At 36.5% G+C, this 20,883-nt stretch overlaps 1 protein-coding gene across 7 annotated transcripts; it reads left to right on the top strand.

Annotated features, from left to right (window-relative positions):
• The first annotated feature begins 8,028 nt into the window (after positions 1-8,028).
• Positions 8,029-19,698, top strand: LOC106407035 (E3 ubiquitin-protein ligase APD1-like). 7 transcript variants are annotated; one of them, XM_048753503.1, is made up of 8 exons: positions 8,052-8,804; positions 8,892-9,014; positions 9,127-9,220; positions 9,524-9,595; positions 9,674-9,756; positions 9,837-9,986; positions 10,080-10,163; positions 10,244-11,562. In XM_048753503.1, exons 4-8 carry the CDS (start codon positions 9,526-9,528, stop codon positions 10,250-10,252), a joined length of 396 nt encoding a protein of 131 aa, XP_048609460.1. In that variant the 5' UTR covers positions 8,052-8,804; positions 8,892-9,014; positions 9,127-9,220; positions 9,524-9,525; the 3' UTR covers positions 10,253-11,562. The 7 variants fall into 7 exon arrangements, 5 of the variants coding, with proteins under 5 accessions (XP_048609458.1, XP_048609457.1, XP_048609460.1 ...); XM_048753502.1 differs by having other exon boundaries at positions 8,053-8,799; XM_048753504.1 differs by having other exon boundaries at positions 8,066-8,799; positions 10,086-10,163.
• The last annotated feature ends 1,185 nt before the right edge of the window (positions 19,699-20,883 follow it).

Below are 20,883 nucleotides of genomic sequence, written 5' to 3'. Positions count from 1 at the left end.
TTGTTAAGGGGGCAGCCAACTTCAAGCAACAAGTTGCGTATACCACAGAGTTCAGCTACTGCATTTGCCACACCTTTTATTCTGCTTCTGCAGTGGACCTTGAGACAGTAGGCTGTCGTTTTGATGACCAAGATACAAGGTTGGAGCCCAAATAGACACAGTAGCCTGAGGTGGAACGTCTGGTATCAGGACAGCCAGCCCAATCCGCATCTGAGTATGCTACAAGATGATTGATATTGCTTTTGAGGAGTTGTAAACCGTGATCTTTGGTACCTTGTATATAGCGGATGATACGATTCAGAGCTTGTAGAAGAGGCTGTCGAGGATCATGCATAAAGAGGCAGATTTCGTTCACCGCATAAGCTATGTCTGGCCGAGTAAAGGTTAAATACTGCAAGGCTCCTGCAAGTTGCCGCTAGCTGGTAGGATTATTCACTTTCTCTCCTAGTTAGCCTGGGAGCTTTGAATTCAAGTCGACAGGAGTATCACACAGTTTACATTCTTCCATCGCAGCTCTCTTGATGATATCTTCTGCCTAAGACTTCTGACGCAGAAATATTCCTCCATTGATGAAGTCAGCTTTGACACCCAAGAAGTAATGTAGTTTTCCAGAATCTGACATTGGAAACTCTTTCTTCAATGTGTCAATTATCTCTTACAGAAACTTGTCATCAAAAGCAGTGAGTAGGATGTCATCCACGTATAGGAGAAGATAAGCATGGCGAGTTTCTCTGCTAAACATAAACAGAGACGCATCGCTTTTGCTAGCGACGAACCCCATAGCACAAACATACTTCGCAAATCTTGAATTCCAAACACAAGGAGCTTATTTCAAGCCATATATTGCCTTGTGAAGCTTACACACATGATTGGGAAATTGCTTATCAACGAAATCCGGCGGTTGGTGCATGTATATGGTCTCCTCTCCGTGAATAAATGTGTTCTTTACGTCCAATTGATCGATTGGCCAATTCCTTGCTAAAGAGACATCAAGCACTGTACGGATCGTTGATGGTTTCACAACTGGACTAAATGTTTCATTGTAGTCGACTCCTTCCTCTTGAGACTTGCCGTTAGCAACAAGGCGTGATCTGTATCTCTTGAAGGTGCCATCTGCATTAAGTTTATGCGTGTGCAACCACATACAAGTAACAACGTTAGTATTGGGAGGACGAGGAACATGATCCCATGTTCGAGTCTCACCAAAAGCATCGATCTCATCATTCATAGAAAGAGTCTAATTTGGATCATTTAAAGCTTTTATGTAAGAAGTTAGAATTGGTGAAACAGAGGAATGAAGAGAAAATTGAGTTTTAGATTTATGAACACCTGATTTGCTTCGTGTCTGCATTGAATGACCTGTGTTAACAGGAGCAGGAGCTAAAGCTACAGGTGGAGGAGGAGCAACAGGGATCGGTGGCTGCTGTATTTGAGCTGGAGTTGGTGTTTGAAGAATGGCTTTTAAAACTGGGGAAGTGTCCCATGTTTCATCAAGGAACTGATATGATGAAGCCTTTGATTATTTAACAGCAGCCAGAAATACATTCTCATCGAAGAAAACATGTCGTGAGAAGATGATCTTGTTAGTCTTTAGATCAAGACAGCGATACCCTTTATTTTGAGCTGGATAGCCCAAAAACAGACTCGGAGTAGATCGAGGTGAAAGTTTTGAGAGATTCGAGTGATTGATGTTGGGAAAACACAAACACCCGGAGACTCTTAAATGATCATACCTCGGAGCGTTGTTGAAGATTTTGAAGAAAGATGTTTGGTTTTCTATTGCAGTACACAGAAGGATGTTCTGAATGTGTACTGCGACATGTAAGGCTTCTACCAGTACCCAGAAGAGAGTTTGGATTGAAAGAGTAGTGCACAAATGGAGTTGTTGAGTGTGCGAATCATTCTTTCTGATTTTCCATTTTGTTGAGAGGTATGAGGACATGAGAAACGCAACTGAATGCCCTTATTGTCGAATATATAGTAAAATTTTTGATTGTCGTATTCGCCTCCATTATCACACTACAGAGCATGAATATTAGTCTGGAATTGAGTTTTGACATAAGCTAAGAAGTGAAGAAATTTGGTATACACTTCATGTTTTCAACGTAATGGATAAACCCATACGAAATGAGAGAAATCATCAAGAAATAGAACATAATATTTGATACCACTCATGCTTGCTGAGAGAAATGTCCAAACATCGGAATGGATTAACTCAGCAGGTTTGGAAACTTGAGAATTTGAAGTAACAAACGGCAGCTTTATTTGTTTTCCTAACTGATAAGGTAAACAAGAAAATGAAAGAGGTTTCTTGTTACAAGAAAGCTAATTTGAAGCAATAACAGAACGCAAAGAGTCTTTATTGGTGTGTGCTAGCCGTTTGTGCCAAGTGTTCGAAGAGATGGTAAGAAAAGCCGATTGTGAAGGTGGGGACTTAAGCAATCCTGGAACAGTGTAGAGATCACTTGAGCTGTTACAGCGGAGCAGAGTTATCCCCGTGAGACAATCCTTCACAGATAATCCAAAAGGGTCAAAATCAACATAACACCAGTTATCCTTCGTGAATTTACGAACAAATATTAGATTTTTGACAATAGCAGGAGCAACAAGAATTTTATTGAGAGCTAAAGGACATGAAGAAGAAGAAATGCAAGAAGAGCCGTAAGCAACAATGGGAATTTTGGAACCATTACCAACCGTGACTGAACGATCAATGTTTGAGGGGAGACAAGAGTTTAGGATACCTGCCGAAGAAGCAAAGTGACTCGTAGCTCCTGTGTCCATGTACCAATCAGCTGCACCCGGATCAGCCAATGTCATAGTATTAAACGCCTTAGAAAAGTCTGTGGTAGGCTGATAGTCAGTCTGAGCAATATTTGCTTGATGCTGATTAGTAGGACGTGGACCAAGAAGGCCACGCTGAGGTGTAAGCTGTGTCTTTGGCCCCAGTACAAATAAAGGGTGGAACTGGTACAGTATACAATCATATAGCTAATTTAACATTTGGATATTCATATAGCTAATTTAACATTTCATGAAAACCTTTTGTTGTATTCATTAGGTTCGTTGGGGTTTCTTCGGATTAAAACAAGTTATTCTCACTAATGTGCTTCGGAAATCAGTCCAAATCCACAGAGAAACCAAAGTTAATATGGAAACCCAAGAGTCCTCAGCTCAGCAGCACACACAAACCGTGTGATCACCTAAATAGAGAAAGAAGACACGATCAATCAAGCACAACAAAACAGAAAAGTAATGTTGGCGTCCGTAAAAGTGAAAGCAGCCTAAGCTACAGCTCATCAGATAACAACGGCTAATAGATTTGCTATCCAAGAGGATGAAGTGGCTTAGATCATTTAACCTAGGATACTTAGCTATATAACATAATGCATTGTAATAAGAAATGTTAAGAGAGTTGAATCAATAAGAAAGTTACCTCTTCACCTTTATCATTTCTCTGTTTTCAAGGTATACACAACAAATTGTAGAATCTTTTTTGTTTTGAAACACAACAAATTTTAGAATCTAGAAACTCTGTTTTCGTTTTTGTGATCAGTATTACGAACAAATGAAATCTGATCAATATTCCGATGGATTTACAAATTAAGACTAACCGCACATCTAGATGGCAAGCATGCAATTATAGATGCAACATGTAGCTCACATCATATGTTAGATAAACTAGCCCACACTTTACGTATCTATCAGCATTATGCATACCCTACTTTTGGCATGGGCTGACACAGCAAAAGCAATGGATGTCGCAACATTTTTTGTAATATGCTTCGAAGTTTGAAAGCCAAGAATTCTTATAATGCAGTAGGGAGGTTCAATCTATTAAATTATATACATTGAAGACTTGACCTCTTAAAATTTATAGTGGAGGCATTAGGCCTAAAATGCTTTTTTATCCTTGTTTAGAAATTTGCTAGCAGGAAACGTGCCGCTAATCCGCGGTTCTAAAAAGTTAACAGAAAAGCGGGACAAAATTGAAGAGCATGAGAGGAAAAAAATTAGATATATTTAACGATAACATACATTGAATATATATTTTACCTATTCTGATACTCAAATTAACGTAGCATACAAGGTAGTTAAGGTGGAAACTGGAAATGCCTTTCACTTCGTGTCTTTGATTCCCATATAAGCATTTTTTTTCTTTTATTTAATAAAGGGTAATATTTTTTTTTTTTTTTTTTTTTTTTTTTTTTTTTTTTGCTAAAAATAAAGGGTAATATCATAATTAGATTTTTCATCTTTGTCTTCCACTTTTCTATTTAATTTGACGCATATTTTACTATTCCCTAACATAATTCATCATTTTTAATATGACTGTTTCGTTTAAGTTTCATTTTCTTGTTATCATTGGCAAAATATGATCCTTGATGTAAACACCGATTTCAAGCCTGAAATTGTCAAAAGAAATTGTTGACTCCGAGTGGCTGCGTGTAACAATAATTCCACACCGCAAAATCGTCTTCTATAGGACCATATTAGAACAAAGGTTTATACCGAACTAGAGATAGGTTTTCTGTGTGTTATAGATTAAATTTTTAGCATGAATGTGACATTTAATAGATTTATAATCAATATTTTGATAAAATTAGACATAAATATGATTTAAACTATGACCATACAAAAATATTGAAAATTTTATTTGAATATATTTCAGATAAGTACATCTCCATAAAATAAATTCAATATGTTATATCTTACAATAACTTATTTTTTTTCTTAAAAAAATCTGAGTTAATCTAGGATATATGGAGCTTAAATCACTTTTTAGATAAGACATTAAAATAAATTTTTACAAAAAAATATTTAAAAACTTTTAGATCAATTCTAATTTATGATGACTCGAGCTAATCAAGGAGTCTTTTCCTTCTTTCCGTTACTAAGATTTATGTATGTTTTGTTGTCTTTCCTTTTTAGTCTAACGAATAAGTTTTTTTTTGTTTTTCGGTTTTTGTCGTTATGTTGTCGTTAGTATTTTCTGTTGTTTAGTCGTTTTCTGTTAATTCATTATCAATGTTGTAAATTTTGTCGAAAGTTTAAGATTTAATGTAAAATTTAATATCTAACGAAATTTTAATATGAAATTTACTTGTGTTATATCTTCTACTATATATTTCAAATAAATACATCTATACTCAATAAACTTAGTATCTAACGAATAAGTTTTTTTTTTTTGCTTTTCGGTTTGTTGTCGTTATGTTCTCGTAAATATTTTTCTATTGTTTAGCCATTTTTTGTTATTTCATTATTAATGTTGCAAATTCTGTCGAAGGTTCAAGATTTAATGTAAAATTTAATATTTAACGAAATTTCAACATAATTTACTTGTGTTATATTTTATACTATAACATATTACATATATTTCAAATTCTATACTCAATAAAATTAGTACATTTTATTTCACAATAACTTTTTCTTTAACTCAATTAGTATAAACATGCGGAGATTATATAATGGTGACGATTGGTTGGGCTTTAACTTAGTACTTTAGCTTTAATTTTTCCTAAAGCACTAATCCTAACCAATCATGCTTTACCTTTATTTTTAAGTTAAAGTCTATAGCAAAATTTTATAAAATTTTGCCAATCAAGTTGTAGCTTTATTTTTTCAAGATACATCAAAAATAAAATAAAACTTTAACTTTTCTATTTGTTTAGACAAAAATCGTACATCCTTATTGGTGATGATTGGTTCGACTGTGGCTTTAAAAATTTAGCTGTAGATGATTAGCTCTAGATAAATCGGTTGTAGCTGTAAAGTTGTTATTGTAGACTTTTTCTGCAGAGACTTTTGCTGTAGTTAAATTTGTTGTAGCCGTAAGCTGTAGGCTGTAGATATTTTAAAATAAAATATATGAAATATGTGTTGTATGTATAAAATTATTATTTTATATCAATTAAAATAATTTATATTAATATTTTTTAATAAACTATCAAAATTTATTGTAATTTAAAATGTGATATGTAAATAATATTTATATTATTTAAATATATTAATAATTTAAAAACACTCAAATTCAAAATTAAAATATTTATAATTTTTTTTATTATGATTATATAATTTGTTTGATATTATAGATATTTTTTTTTCATTTACAGATTATACAGCCTATAAAAAGAAGATGTAGGGTTTTTGCCTAAAATACATAAGAAAAAACTTTGCTTTATTTTTTTGCTGTAGCTTTAAAAATAAAGTTAAAGCATGATTGGTAAAACTAAATAAAAACTTAATGTATACTTTAATTTTTAAAATTAAAGGTACAACATGATTGGTAAAATTTAGTGATTTAAAAATAAATTAAGCTAAAATACGGAGATAAAGCCCAACCAATCACCCCCATTATTTGGGCTGTAGAAAAAATAAACTCATAACTGAAAAAACACGTTATATTTTTCATCAACATACGAGGTACGTGTATATATTCTTAGTATATTCGAATCATGATAATCCTTGATCATAAACTAATAATTTAAAGTTAGATAAACTTAAGAACATAAATTATCAACTAAAAACAAAAAGGAAAAATCAATAGATAACTTAAGCAAGGAAAACCCTAACGTAACACTTGATGAGATTGCAATGAATTTATTGAATTCTCGTAGATAAAATTTATTATTATTTAGTTGGTGATTTCCCTTTGACTATTTTTTTTTTAATTTTAGATGGTTTTCTTTATTTTGGATAAATTTTATAAATTGTTATGTTTTTAAATTAACAGAAAAGTTTTTTTTACAGCTACAACACATTTTATCCAATCATGTTTTATTTTACAAAAGTACAGCCAATAATTTACAACTCCAGTTATCATAATTACAGCAAAAATCTCTGCAGAAAAATATACTTTAGTAAATGTACAGCTACAGCCAATACACTTACGGTACAAATTCTACAGTAAATTTTTTACAGTACAGTCCAACCAATCACGTTTCAGATGGGTTAATTTTAACGTTTCTTTGTTTTCTTGTTTCGCTCATATAAATAATATTATATTATATTTCTAAATGATTTCTAATAGATTTAGACAAAAGATAATAATAAACTACAAACATGCAAATAAATTCAACATATCATTAGATAACATATTAGATCTATATTCTATAATTGCTTACATGTAATCTAGCCAGTGGATGTTTAGATATTATAATTCTTTCCTAAATCAAACAAAAAGATATGCATGCACATACTTTAATACGGTCCACAACTTTATTACTAAAATACCGTATACACATTTAATAAAGACTAGATCTCGATACGCGCAACCGCTCAGATTTTTGTTTTCATTTATTTTTATATAAACATTTTGTTTTCAATTCTAAATTGATATAATATTGTAATATATATGTGTATATCAATTTTTAAAACAAAATAAGTTTACGGTATATTTTTTTCATTGAATAGATTGTTTCAAATTTTCACATGTATTTATATCTTCTTCTATATATATATTTTCGGATTATTATTTCATTATTAAAATAGTAACTATATATATAAATATTAGTAAAATATTGTTTTATTGTCATATTCAAAGATATTGTAGCATTTCACAAATTTAGAAAGTTTTTTAAAAAATTAAACTTTTTCCTTCATGGATTTATATTATCGTGTAAATAATTAAACATTTAGTTTTTTTGTTTAATATTTAAAATAAAATATATAATTTAAAATTTGTTTTCATTGGTTTAAGGTAGCAAAGATTAATCATTGTTAGATAATATGATTTTTGTTATTTAAAAAAAAATCTTTATAATTTTAAAAGTTAACATCGACAAATATTTAAATAATTAACATCTGAAGGTATAGTATTACAACATTAAATTATATCTATTTAATTTATAGTATCTATAAATTTAATGGATCATCTATTGTTTAAATCTAATTATTGATAGCCCAATAGAAAATTCTGGTAGACCCAAAATTTAAATGATAAGATTAGAGATTAAATGTAACATGAATTTATAGAAATATGTCCATTTTTTTAAAACTCACACATGAATCAAGGTTGTTACTTATGTTTTAATATATAAGATTAGTAGTCAAACGTAAAATATTTTCTTTCTTTTGGCAAAATCTTTATTCCTTATACAACTAATTAAACTTCCAACGAAGGACTTTTGAAAATACACTTTCCTCAAACTAAAACATAACCATGTACAACAAAGCATACGTAAGATATTATCTTAATGAAATTACAAAAACACCCTCAAAGTCATTTGACTACCATCATTCATCTTCTACAGTTCAAGGCTTGCCCGTATACCACTTTTCAAACTGTGTAACCGTTACATTAATTAACTTGCAACTTTCTTCATGGATTCACGTCCTCACGGATTGTCAGATTCTTCCTTTATATCACTAGGGGGTCCATCAATCTTATCATCGTTATCTATTCACCTCATTTCTCTGTTTTTTTTTCTCTCTCAACCTCTAAGATTACTTGAGATGGATTTTCGCCTTCAATTATTTGGTGATCGCCGGAGGGGTCCGGTGTCTGATCTTGAATTCAATTTATCATGCGTGTTTGTGTTTCTATTTGGCTGGTTGCTTCGTTTGTTTCGATCTTAAATTAAAACGATTTTTGATTTTTGGGCTTTAGCATTTGAAAGTCTCTTCCCTATATATGTGATTTTATTTGTGAATCAGTGGCTGTTTTTACCCACCCAACATATGTCTGGATTGGACCTAACGCTTCCTTCCTTGTTGAACCAAACTCCATTTCTTCGGATGATATGATGGGTCAAGTATTTGCTTCATTGGTTCCAACGGTGGCAGCTGTTTGTCCAAAGCGTTAAGTTTGTTGTTGTCTGGTTACATCTTTTTGTGTTCCCATGTGTTGTGCTAATTAATATATTGAGACATGTTTTATTTCTTTCTGTTAGGTGGAAAATTTGTATGGTTATGAATCTGGTGTTCAGCTGTTTGGGTTCTATATATCTCCTCGTGTTGGTGTAGCGAATTGATCTGAATCTCGTTTGCTGTCTCTCTCACATGGATCTTACAAGGTGGGGTTGAGATTCCTCATGATTGTTGTGGCTATTTGAAAACGTTATTGTATTTATTAAAGTAGTTAATATTTAATTAGACAATTTATTGAACTGGTTTCACTTCTCTCAGGGTTGGCCATACTATCTGAACCGAGGAGGTTTGTTGAATATTTCATATAATGTTAAACCTGAAGGCTGTTCAGTTCGGCTTGTGGTCGATAAAGGTTGGTTAATATTATATATGTTTGTGTTCTTGCTTGTCTTTCTGCTATGGTTTGCATGTTGGTTTGATATTTGTCATCAAGGTTGTGATAATAGTACAAATACCCTAAAGCTCTTCTTTAATGAAGAACTTGTAACCTATAAAACCCCTTAGAAAAGTCTATAACTTTCCTAAACATACTCCAAAACGTAAAGCAAAACCTAACTAAGGAAAGATGTCTTAATCGTGAATGTAGTTGTTTGTTTAAAAGTGTTGCCTTTTTAGGGATGTCAACATAATTATTTAAATGCTCTCTTTTTCACAGTAATGGCCACTCGCTGGTTGTGGGAGGAACCTCCAATTGACCTGACCGCTCTCTCATTGAATCTGATTCAGGGTTAGTCAACTAGGAGATCCAACATAAGTGCTTTGGTTACACTGGTTATTCATAAGTTAATAATAGTTTTTTTTACAGGGAGTGGTGTGATTCAACTGAACATAAGTAATTCTGAAAGGTATCATCTTAATGTGGCTAACCCCAACTTGAAGGACGTAGAGGCAATAATTACTTTGGTTTCTGTTGTGTTCTTGCACACGTCCATTTTTTGTTTTTTGAACTTGTGATGGAATTTGTTCAGGTGGAACTGGATATTGATGTGAAGGCTGTCGTGTATGATACTAAAGAACCACCATTCTACAAGTGTAACTTCAGCAACAGCGCGTGCACATTCAATACAATGCCTTTTGTTGGAACTTCTATTGTTTTAACTTCACCAGCACATCGACAGGTATGTATTCTCTATGAACCACACTAACAATTTTTTTTTATATATTATTCTCAGTCTCAGCTGAATGAATCCTCATCTCTCACTGTCTCTGAGTTCAAGGAGTATTATCTGGAGGACAAGAATGGTTCATCAGAATCTCCTATCAAGCTAGATGCACTTCATATGCCATCGTCACAGGTAAACTTTCCATTTGATATCTGAGCATTGTAAGCTAATTCTTTTGGTATCAATTACATGTAGCATTTGTGCATATACAGGTCTCGTGATTTGCTTCATTATGCTAGCTATAAAACTAAATAACTGGTTACAGCATCATGGGGGAAGAGAGATATGTAATGGATGGAAAAATGCAACATTTGTAGAGGACTTTCCTAAAATAACTCTGAGGGTGATTCTGAAGGCGATTTTAGGGTTAAGGATTTCAAGGTGGTGACGGCTGCTCGGCTCGCTTAATGGCGACGTTGAAGACGAAGGATTCTCCTCCGATGGTGACGGATGGGATTACAAGTCAGGGAACGAAGTCTGGGAACAAATCGTACGTCAAGGCGGTTCAGCAAAAACATGTTTTGGAGAGTATCATGAGGTGAAAGTAGAGGTCGTGGAGGGGACAGAGATGGTAGAGATACCAGATGATCTCCTTGTTAACACAGTTCCTTTGTCGGCGGATTTTCTAGAGTGGAGATTTCTAGATCCTGCTTCTCATGTGGCAAGGATTCATATTATTGTTAACAAGATATGGCCATTGGGGAACAAAACATTAAGATTGATGTTTTTGCGGTTAATGAAAAAATGTTGAAGTTTCAGATCACTGATCAACAAACAAGGAGTCGTATTTTGAGGCGAGGAGTGTGGAATATAACGGGCATTCCAATGATCCTGTCTAAGTGAGCGCCATTGGAAGAGAAAAAGGAGGAAGAAGTTGAGATTAAGACTACGTGGGTAACAATGAAGAATGTGCCACCTACTATGTTTTCATGGAAGGGACTAGGATTCATCGCTCAGTTGGGAAGCCTGTATGACTGCATCCTGACACAGAGCTCTGTACCATTTTCGAGGAGGCTAAGGTCTTTGTCAATGCAAACATGACAAAACCACTTCCCCATGCATACAGATTCCGCTCTAAGTCTGGAATAAATGCGAACATTGAGTTTACCTACCCATGGGTTCCTACAAAATGTTCTCTTTGTGAAAATTGGGGATATAACGAGGGAGAGTGCTCAAAAAAGAAAGAAGATGTAATGGAGAGAAGTGTGGAACAAAAAAGGGAAGCATTACCAATTCACAAGAGAATGTGAAACGGGTATCTTCAAATGAGTCGGAGATAGTGAATGGGAAGATAATGGAAGAAGCAGTTAAAGAAGGGGTTGACTCGGCTGATACCGTGGAAGTATCTGGAGCAGAGACTTCAGCTATGTGATATTACGTGTATACGTACACTAATTAACCTAATGTGCACACTACCACAATCGAATGGTATGTCGATGTAGCACTTTAGGACCGAATCCAGAGAGACCAACGATTACCCTTTATTTCTATAGGATCAATATTAAGCTAAAACAATATGGGGGTTTTAAGATTTGAGGGTTTCATGACAAACAACTAACAAGATTAATTAAAGGTTTTCAGATGATTAAGAGAGCTAAGTTCAGGGTGATTCATCGGGATACTTAGGATCATGAGCTACACAACTATTCAGGAAGGCAATAAGAGCCAATCTAGAACTTGAACAACAAAAATAGATAAACCCACTGTCGTGGTGTCTACCAATTTATCAAGCAATCCTAATGCCTAAACTATCGTTTGGATCAGAGAATGATGACAAGCATTAAGTTCAGATTCAATTGGTTCACGATTTGCCTTAACATCACCTTTCGTTGGCTAAGGACATATCGCCTATCTATGTTTTTTCTAGCAACCTAAAACACTTTAATTTTGATGATTAGATTAAACCTATGATCATATGCTAAGTGTCCAGTTTAACACAAGCATTAAGATTAGCAATAAACAGAGATATCAAGGAATAACAATCCTATTTGTGTCTAACTCATTGATCCATGATCCCTAACACCCTAAACCTAACAAGCGACTACTCAGCCATGAACAGAGAAATCACAGAGACAATAGATGAAGAAAACATGCTGAATCAATAAATAAATAAGATAGGGTTCAGGAATCTTCTCAAGGTGAGAGAGATGAAGCCTTTTCCCTTTCAAGGTAGCAAATCTTCAAGTACAAAAGTCTCCAATGGTTTCATGTGTAAAAACTAGCGTCCAATGATAATAAAAAATAAGAAAAGATATATATGCAGGTCTATGGCGGCCTGAGATTAGAAGGGGGAAGCCCTAGGTAAAATCCCGAAATATTTGGAAACTTCCTTAAAAATCTCTGCCGCTGGAACAGACACTCAGGTTGCTCCGCTCGACTTTTCTGCGTGAAAATCACCAAATTGCACTGTTTTCTGCCTCTTTTGTTCCAGCTGGTCCATCTCCCATCCAATGCAATTCCAGACCTGTAATGACTCGAAAAGGACTAGGAAGACTCGATAAAGACTTGAAAACCAATTGAAAAGAATATATACAAGATGTCTAAAACACCATATATCAATTCTCCCAGACTTAGATCCTTGTTTGTCTTCAAACAATGTCAAGTATCAAGAACAGGGAGAAAGGTTTGAAAGTGTGGGAACTCTCCTATTCTCAGCAACCATACTTTAACCACGAATCTCTGAACCATACAAGTAGTAAAACTAGGACAACACACCCTTACCAAAACCCCACTGACTGCTGTTCAAGATCGGCTCTATACTCTACATCTCAAACCTGCAAAAGCTACACTTTCCAGACAAAGCTCCTTACATTCAATTAAGAGTAGCGTGAGCTTCTCACCTCAGGCACAATTCAGGGTAGACGGTCTAGGTGTGGAATAGGCTATTTAATGGTTGAGTTAAGAGTGTTTAGGGGCTACCATTTTTTTTTGTAGAGGATACAGGATATCGCGCAAAACTGCAAGAGAGGACGGATCCATTGATGTCCATAACCTCTACTCGTTTTTGCTATATCTGGTGCGACTATTCTGATGATGGAATAGGCGATTGATTGTTCTGCTTTCCTCTGCATACTCTTCAACACTTGGTACCAACTTCTCGCTCGACCTTCCCAGTGGCTCCATGTTTCTTTTCTTTCTTCCCTTTCTCCATCACCTTATTTTTGTTTTTTTTTTGTTTTTTTTTGAAGACTGATATGGTGATGTGACGAAGAAGGAGGTAATACATGATGGTTCTGAGTGCCATTGGTGGTTCTGATTTCGCAACCATTCTGGTTCTCCACCCCTGCTCTTGCGCAGTTCATTGGTTATGGAGGGGTTGCTCCCTTAATCTGCTTGTTCTCCTTTCTGACTGAATTTCTGCAGCAGTAACGAGTAAGAGGCTGCGTTGATCCTTTCCTCTCTGATCTTTTTGCACATATCTGCACATATGACACTGAAAAACAAATGCATGAAGGTGGAATAAAGGCTAAGGTGCAGGGTGGGAACTATCTAAAGATGAGCTTGCCACTCAGGATCAGCAAGATGGATAAAAAGAATAAGAAGTCATGAGTGTATTCTTGTTTCCCTGATCTAATGCCCATAATAGGAAGGATCGCAGTCAAGATTAGGTTCAAGTTAAATGAAGCTACGTCTTTCCAGTGTAACCTCGACAAGCCGAAATCTTCTGGAGAACCAAATGAGATAATGTCAGGGTGTTCCAGGTCTACATGTGTGTCTTTCGCCACTGCTAAGGTCACTGAATAAGATAACTAAAGCACGAGGTGGTCAATGATCAACACAGAATAAGATCCTAATTCCCACAAAGTTTTGACTGACTCGATCATAAAAACTGACTCAAACTGACTCAAAAGAAAGAAACAAGTTAGTAAACGACGAAAAACCTCCCCCCAGACTTACTTCACACCGTCCCCGGTATGAAAATAAATCAGAAAGAAGGTGAAAACAAGAATAAACATTTTTTTTTGTTTGAGATACTTACCTGAGTGGAGCGGGCGCTCCATGAAAATTTTGGGTGTTCTATCGTCAGATGGTCGCCTGTAATAGCCGCTCTTTTTAGAGGGTAGGTTGTTCCATTGCTGCCACCTAGAATTTTTGAAGTATCTCAGATTTTTTTGATTTTTGACCTGAGACTCAATGAACTAAAACAAAAAATAAGTAAACAAAAACAAAACCAACTTATATTTACACTTACCAGTGGGTTGCCTTCCACCAAGCGCTTGGTTTAAGTCACTAGCTTGACTTGGTGACAGGGATCAGTCGGGTTGATCATGAGGGCTTGTTCCAAAACAAGCTCCACAATCAGACATGTTCAACTTCAGAACTCTGCTCAGCAACCCCTTCACAGCAGCTTATCCTTTCTCTTTCAACTCATGTGTGAGAATTACTCTGACTTTGAGAATTACTCTGACTTTAGAGAAAGGTTTATAGGTACCCTTGCACTTTACCTCATACTCAATGGATTTCTCATCACACAAGCGAGGTATCAAAGTCATCATAGGGTCACCCTTGACCCTTTTCTTCTGGAATTTTTCATTCACCTTTGCATTCCCACTGAGTTTCTTTGTATCAGTGTGAGGATCTCCATCCAGAACTTCTTTGATCTAACTCTTATCTCCAAACTCCTTCTTAGGAACAATTTCCAGCTGTTCTCCACTAACCACTGAGATGCAAGAGGCGTAGCAGATTGGTGATCTGGTTGGGACAGCCTTGTAGAAAAATTTCTTGTTGATGTTGGAGAAGGAGAATCTCTTATTTGGCATGTCGACGACTGCTCCTACTGTAGCCATAAGTGACATTCCAAAGATTTAAGGCATCTCATGATCCTTGCTCATCTCAACAACCTGAAATTCGGTATGGAGAATACAGCTCCCAACTTGGACAGGAAGGTTGCGAATGGTTCCATAAGGGACTGTCATGGAAGAGTTTGCAAAAGCCAGCTTCACCTGAGAAGGCTCAACATCAACAATGCCCAGCTCGTCTACAATCACTTTTGAGACAAAGTTCACACTAGACCTAGAATCACAAAGAGCTTCCTTGAATTCCACTCCAGCAATGGAACAAGGAAAAACAAACTTTCCGGGGTCATCAACCTTAGGTAGTACCTTCAGTGATGGTGTCAGTGCTTCAGTAAAGAGTGCCTTGATTTCTTTCTGAGATTCTCTGCAATTTTTGTAGAACATATGCAATGGCCGAATCTCCCAAGCATGTTCAAATGAGATATTTTGAGGAAGCCTTCTCACCATCTTCCTAAACCCACCCAGCTGCTCTGCACTAATAGGATCCATCAGATGTTTAGGTGGAATTAGATAGGGAACCTTAGGAACATAGACTCACACTGGTGGAGTCTCAGCAGGTTCACTAGGAGCAGTCGCTTTAGAGCTAGCATAGTGCTTTGTTCTCTCTTCTGCGTCTGGAACAGTTTCAGCAGACAGTTGCTCTGGTTCATTTCTCCCAGATTTCTCACATCTCAGCTCTGCTGCATTACATTGCTCAACCCTAGGATTCATAACATTCTTTCCAGGAAGCATACCTTGCTGCCTCTTAACACTCTCAGTTGTTTGAGCAAGCTGAACATCAATCCTCTTTATATGGTTGCTCACAGTATCATACTTTCTATTCAGCTTGGTGAACATGTTGTCCATCCTGGTGTTTGTCGGACCCAATTTTGGTCAATACCGGGCCGAGATCAAAGGCATATGCCGAGAAAGGCCGAGGCCCACAACTAGGATTCGAGCTCGAGAAGGAGTCGCAGGAGTCGCAGAGATCGCGTAACAAGAAACTAAGATCGCGGAGCTACCACGGGGGTCTCGGAGTCGACTTACTATAAAGGAAGGAGAAGAAACACGGAAGAGGACACGTTGAAAGCCCTAGAGAAAGCTACACATTCACATCGATCTTGTTGTCTTCCCACTTTTAGATTCTTCTTTTATCGATCTCCTTTGTATCACTCGATCTAGTTCAATTCATTGTATTCGATACCAATTATCAATAAAGTCCATTTTCACCTACCAAAAACTATTTAACATCGTTGTGTTCTAAAGATATCGTTGCCTACATCATTTGTCTTCCCTAGATCAAACTCCGATCACTATCAAATACTTTGTGTAGATTTTAGGTTCTACATTTTGGCGCCGACTGTGGGGAAGATAAACGAAAAAACATCTTTGCTAAGAAACCGATCTAAGTTTCCTAAGCGCGATTATGGATCCCAACCAAACATCAAGATCTACTCCTTCGGGAACCAGCGACATCGATCCTATCGGATCAAACTCAGGAGCCGGAGTAACCCCGGTTGGATTAACGGGAGCCAACAATGCGACCGAAACAGCCCCGACGCAACGAATCCCTCCGATCGGGACTTCGAAGCAAGATCAATCTCTTCCGATCAACCAGACGAAAATCCCAGAACGAACTGGAGCTCGAGTTTGGAACCGTCACGGAGACAGACCACCCTCTGACGATCCGATTCGATCCCAATCCAGACCGATTTCCCCGACTCATGTAGCCCAAACTCGAGGAGAACTGACCGAACTCCGAGGAATGATGACAACTCTAATCGATGAGATCCAAAGTCAAAGGGTCACTAATCAATCCCTTACTAACAGACTAGATCAAGCCGAAAGGGAACTCGCAGAGTATCGAGCTGCAAACGTTCGAGAAAGAAACCGAACACCCCTCGATCCGTTAAGCCCGATCCGGACGATACACGGGAGAAAATTCACAACGACCCCCACCGCAGGGCATCGCCCACCGAAGTTTAAGCTACAGTGGATTGGACGAAATCGAACCGAACTCCAACGACCACGAAGCACCCCGACCCAATTCCATAATGGATCAACAGAGAGGCAAGGGGAGCCAAGGATGCGAATATCACCACCAAACCATTCCATCCCCGAGAATCGAACTCCATCCGCAACGAGGACCTTCCATCAGGCGGGGCTCGACAACCTAACGGAACAAACTCGGAGACACGATCACCGCGGTCCTATCAATATCGACCCCCAAAGGGAAGATTTGGAAATCCAAAGCGAAACCGGAACCATCCAGAATTATATTGAAAGGAACGACGCCGACCTCAAAAGAATACACGCGATTATACACATGGCGACGAGCTCTGCCCCCGACATCGACATGGTCATCGAGGAAACAAGAAGGACCCCGTTTACAAACAGAATCGCCAGCGTAAGACTGCATCACGTTGGGAAACTAAAATTCCCCGAATACGCCGGAAGCACATACCCAAAAGCCCATGTGCGAGCCTTCCGTCTAGCAATATCAAGGGTACACCTCACTGACGACGAAAAAGAAGCAGGGTACTGCCGCTTCTTCGCCGAAAACCTGACTGGAGCTGCACTAGAATGGTTCGCCGGACTAGAAGAAAACTCTATCTACAACTTCACCCAGTTGGTGTCTACGTTCCTAAAACAATACTCAATTTTTATAGAGACAAAAGTTACCAAGGAAGACCTTTGGAATCTCAAATAAGAACCTTTCGAACCTCTAAGAACATACATAAACAAGTTCCGAGAGATCAAAGCCAAAATTTTGCACCCAAACGAGGTCGTCGCTCTAGCAGCATTGAAGAATGGCGTCTGGTTCTCATCCAAGTTTAGGGAAGAACTCGCGGTTCAGACACCTGTGTCGTTGGACGACGCCCTACACCGAGCCTCGTACTTCGCCACCCACGAAGAGGAGGTCGCAGCGTTAAAAGAACAGTATAGTGCAAATAAGAATAATGCAATAAAAAAGCCGGCGACTCCTAAAGAACCAACCACCAAGGGGCAACACTCCTATTCAGTAAATAATTCGCCGCAGAAATCTTCGACATACGACCTTAACAAATACTATGCCTTCCACAAACGAAAGGGCCATTCGACCGAGGAATGCCGAGCCGCACTTCGCAATCAAAACGAAAGTAAGAATAAATCTATCGAAGAAGCCGGAGAAGAAGAAGATGAGCCAGTAACTCTGAAATCCAACCGAAAAGCCAAAGTCCCGACGAACAAAAGAGGCAGGGAGATTGGGTAGGAATCACCGAGCTCTCCACCCCCGGCTCCGAAGAAAAGAGTCGACATGATTTCAATGGGGCAGAACAGCAACAAAACCGACGAAATCAAGAGCCAAACCGAAGGGAAAATTCGGTTCGAGATCTCGGTGGCGATCCGCACATTAGAGAAACCCGACGAGGACACTCCTCCTCCCCATGTCACGAAGTACAACCCAAACACAAGACCTCCTAGCCCGAAATTCCTCAACTTCAAACAAAAGAACAAAATGACCAAAATTCGTGAGCTCCTGTATAAACCGATTCAGAAAAAAGACAGAATGCAGACCCTCAATCACAATCTGTCTGGGGGGTAACACCGATTAAGAGGTGGAATTTCCTGGCCCACAACGAGGGCAAAAAACGGATCGACTTCATTTACGGAGGCTCTAAGTTCTGCAACTCAGCCAACTCAATCAAAGCATACCAAAGGAGAGCCGAAAACAATGTAGGAATCAGAGAACCCCTGGCAGGTCCCGATCACGAAATCACCTTCAACGAAAATGAAACCGCAGACCTCGATAAACCACACGATGATGCTCTCGTGATACAAATCGACGTCGGTGGTTGAAAACTATCCCGAGTAATGATCGACACCGGAAGCTCGGCCGACGTCCTCTTTTACGAAGCGTTTAAGAAAATGGGATTCACTAAAGCACTCCTAAGACAAGAGCGAACCCCCCTCATTGGCTTCGCAGGAGAGACCACCTACTCTCTCGAATCGATCGAGCTCGCGGTTACCGCTGGAGAAGTCAGAAAAATCGTAGAATTCATCGTGATAGACCGTCCAGCCCCATTCAACACAATCCTTGGTAGACCTTGGCTATACAACATGAAGGCAGTTCCCTCGACATATCACCAATGCCTGAAATTTCCAACGTCGAAGGGAGTCGAAACTTTCAGAGGAAGCCAGAAGAACTCAAGGACATGCTACCTCGCAAGCTTTAAAGACATCGAACAACACCCTTAATCACACAACCAAAGTTGACAACAGACGTACCTACGTACACGAAAAATCGAACAGCCGACCCTCTCCCTGGGAAAATAATCGAACTACGTTATGACTTGATCCCTCGACGAGGGTACGTAGGCAACTCACGACACGAGTTCAGTCTCCCCCACCTACATAACTCAAAATGGGTGTATCGCAGCATCCGAGGAACAACAGCTCGACAATATCAAAAACTGCTTTCTTTCATAAGATATGTAACGAAACAGAATCCAACATCTTAATGAATACAGTACTTAGACGTTCGAACACATCAGATTTCTCGTGTCAGAAAATCGCATAACTTCACAGTTGACCAAAAACCAGGACCCTGATCAAGTCCTCGGTCGCGGCCAACTCCGCCAACAAGCGCGACGAAACTAACTAACAAAATCTTTTGTTACATCTAAACTGTCGATAAAAATATCTATAACAAATCGACACATGATCCCAAAAGGTCGGCCTCGCACAAAACATAAAGTGACGACAAACAAATCGGGACTCACGATCCCTTCATTATTAAAATAAAAAAATAATAATAATAAAGCAACGAAAGCAGAGGGAAGATATTATGAAAGTATTTTAAAGATTCTATGTATTATTAGTCTTAATAAAATACATTTAATAAGATTTGTAAGTGATGGTCCAAATTAAAAAAAAATCACACATGAAAGAAGTCATGACTTCTATTTTAATATATAAGATGTGTCTATCAATTTTTAAAACATAATAAGTATACGGTATAATTTTTCATTGAATAGATTATTTCAATTTTTCACATGTATTTGTATCTTCTTCTATATATATATTTTCGGATTATTATTTCATTATTAAAATCGTAACTATATATATATATATAAATTAGTAAAATATTGTTTTATTGTCATATTCAAAAATATTGTAATATTTCACAAATTTAGAAAGTTTTTAAAAAATTAAACTTTTCGCTTCATATATTTATATTATCGAGTAAATAATTAAATATTTAGTTTTTGTTTAATTTTTAAAATAAACTATATAGTTAATTTGTTTTCATTGGTTTAAGGTAGTAAATATTAATCATTGTTAGATAATAAGATTTTTTTATTTAAAAAAAATATTTATAATTTTAAAAGTTAACATCGACAAATATTTAAATAATTAACATATGAAGGTATAGTATTACAACATTAAATGATATCTATTTAATTTATACTATTTATAAATCCAATGGATTATCTATTGTTTAAATTCAATTATTGATGGCTCAATAAAAATTTATGCTAGGCCCAAAATTTAAATGATAAGATTAGAGATTAAATGTAACATGACTTTCTAGGAATAGGTCCATTAAGTCCATTTTTTTTAAAATCACACATGAATCAAAGTTGTGACTTCTGTTTTAATATATAAGATTTATATTATCGAGTAAATAATTAAACCTTTAGTTTTTGTTTAATTTTTAAAATAAACTATATAGTTAATTTGTTTTCATTGGTTTAAGGTAGTAAAGATTAATCATTGTTAGATAATAAGATTTTTGTTATTTAAAAAAAATATTTATAATTTTAAAATTTAACATCGATAAATATTTAAATAATTAACATATGAAGGTATAATATTACAACATTAAATTATATCTATTTAATTTATACTATCAACAAATCCAGTGGATCATCTATTATTTAAATTCAATTATTGATAGCCCAATAAAAATTTATGGTATGCCCAAAATTTAAATGATAAGATTATAGATTAAATATAACATGACTTTCAAGGAATATGTCCATTAAGTCAATTTTTTTAAAAAATCACACATGAATCAAGGTTGTGACTTCTGT

The sequence above is a fragment of the Brassica napus genome, chromosome C4, assembly GCF_020379485.1.
Source record: "Brassica napus cultivar Da-Ae chromosome C4, Da-Ae, whole genome shotgun sequence".
NCBI classification, from domain to species: Eukaryota; Viridiplantae; Streptophyta; class Magnoliopsida; order Brassicales; family Brassicaceae; genus Brassica; species Brassica napus.
The sequence above is the reverse complement of the archived record's forward strand: the minus strand, read 5'-3'. Positions and strand labels throughout refer to the sequence as shown.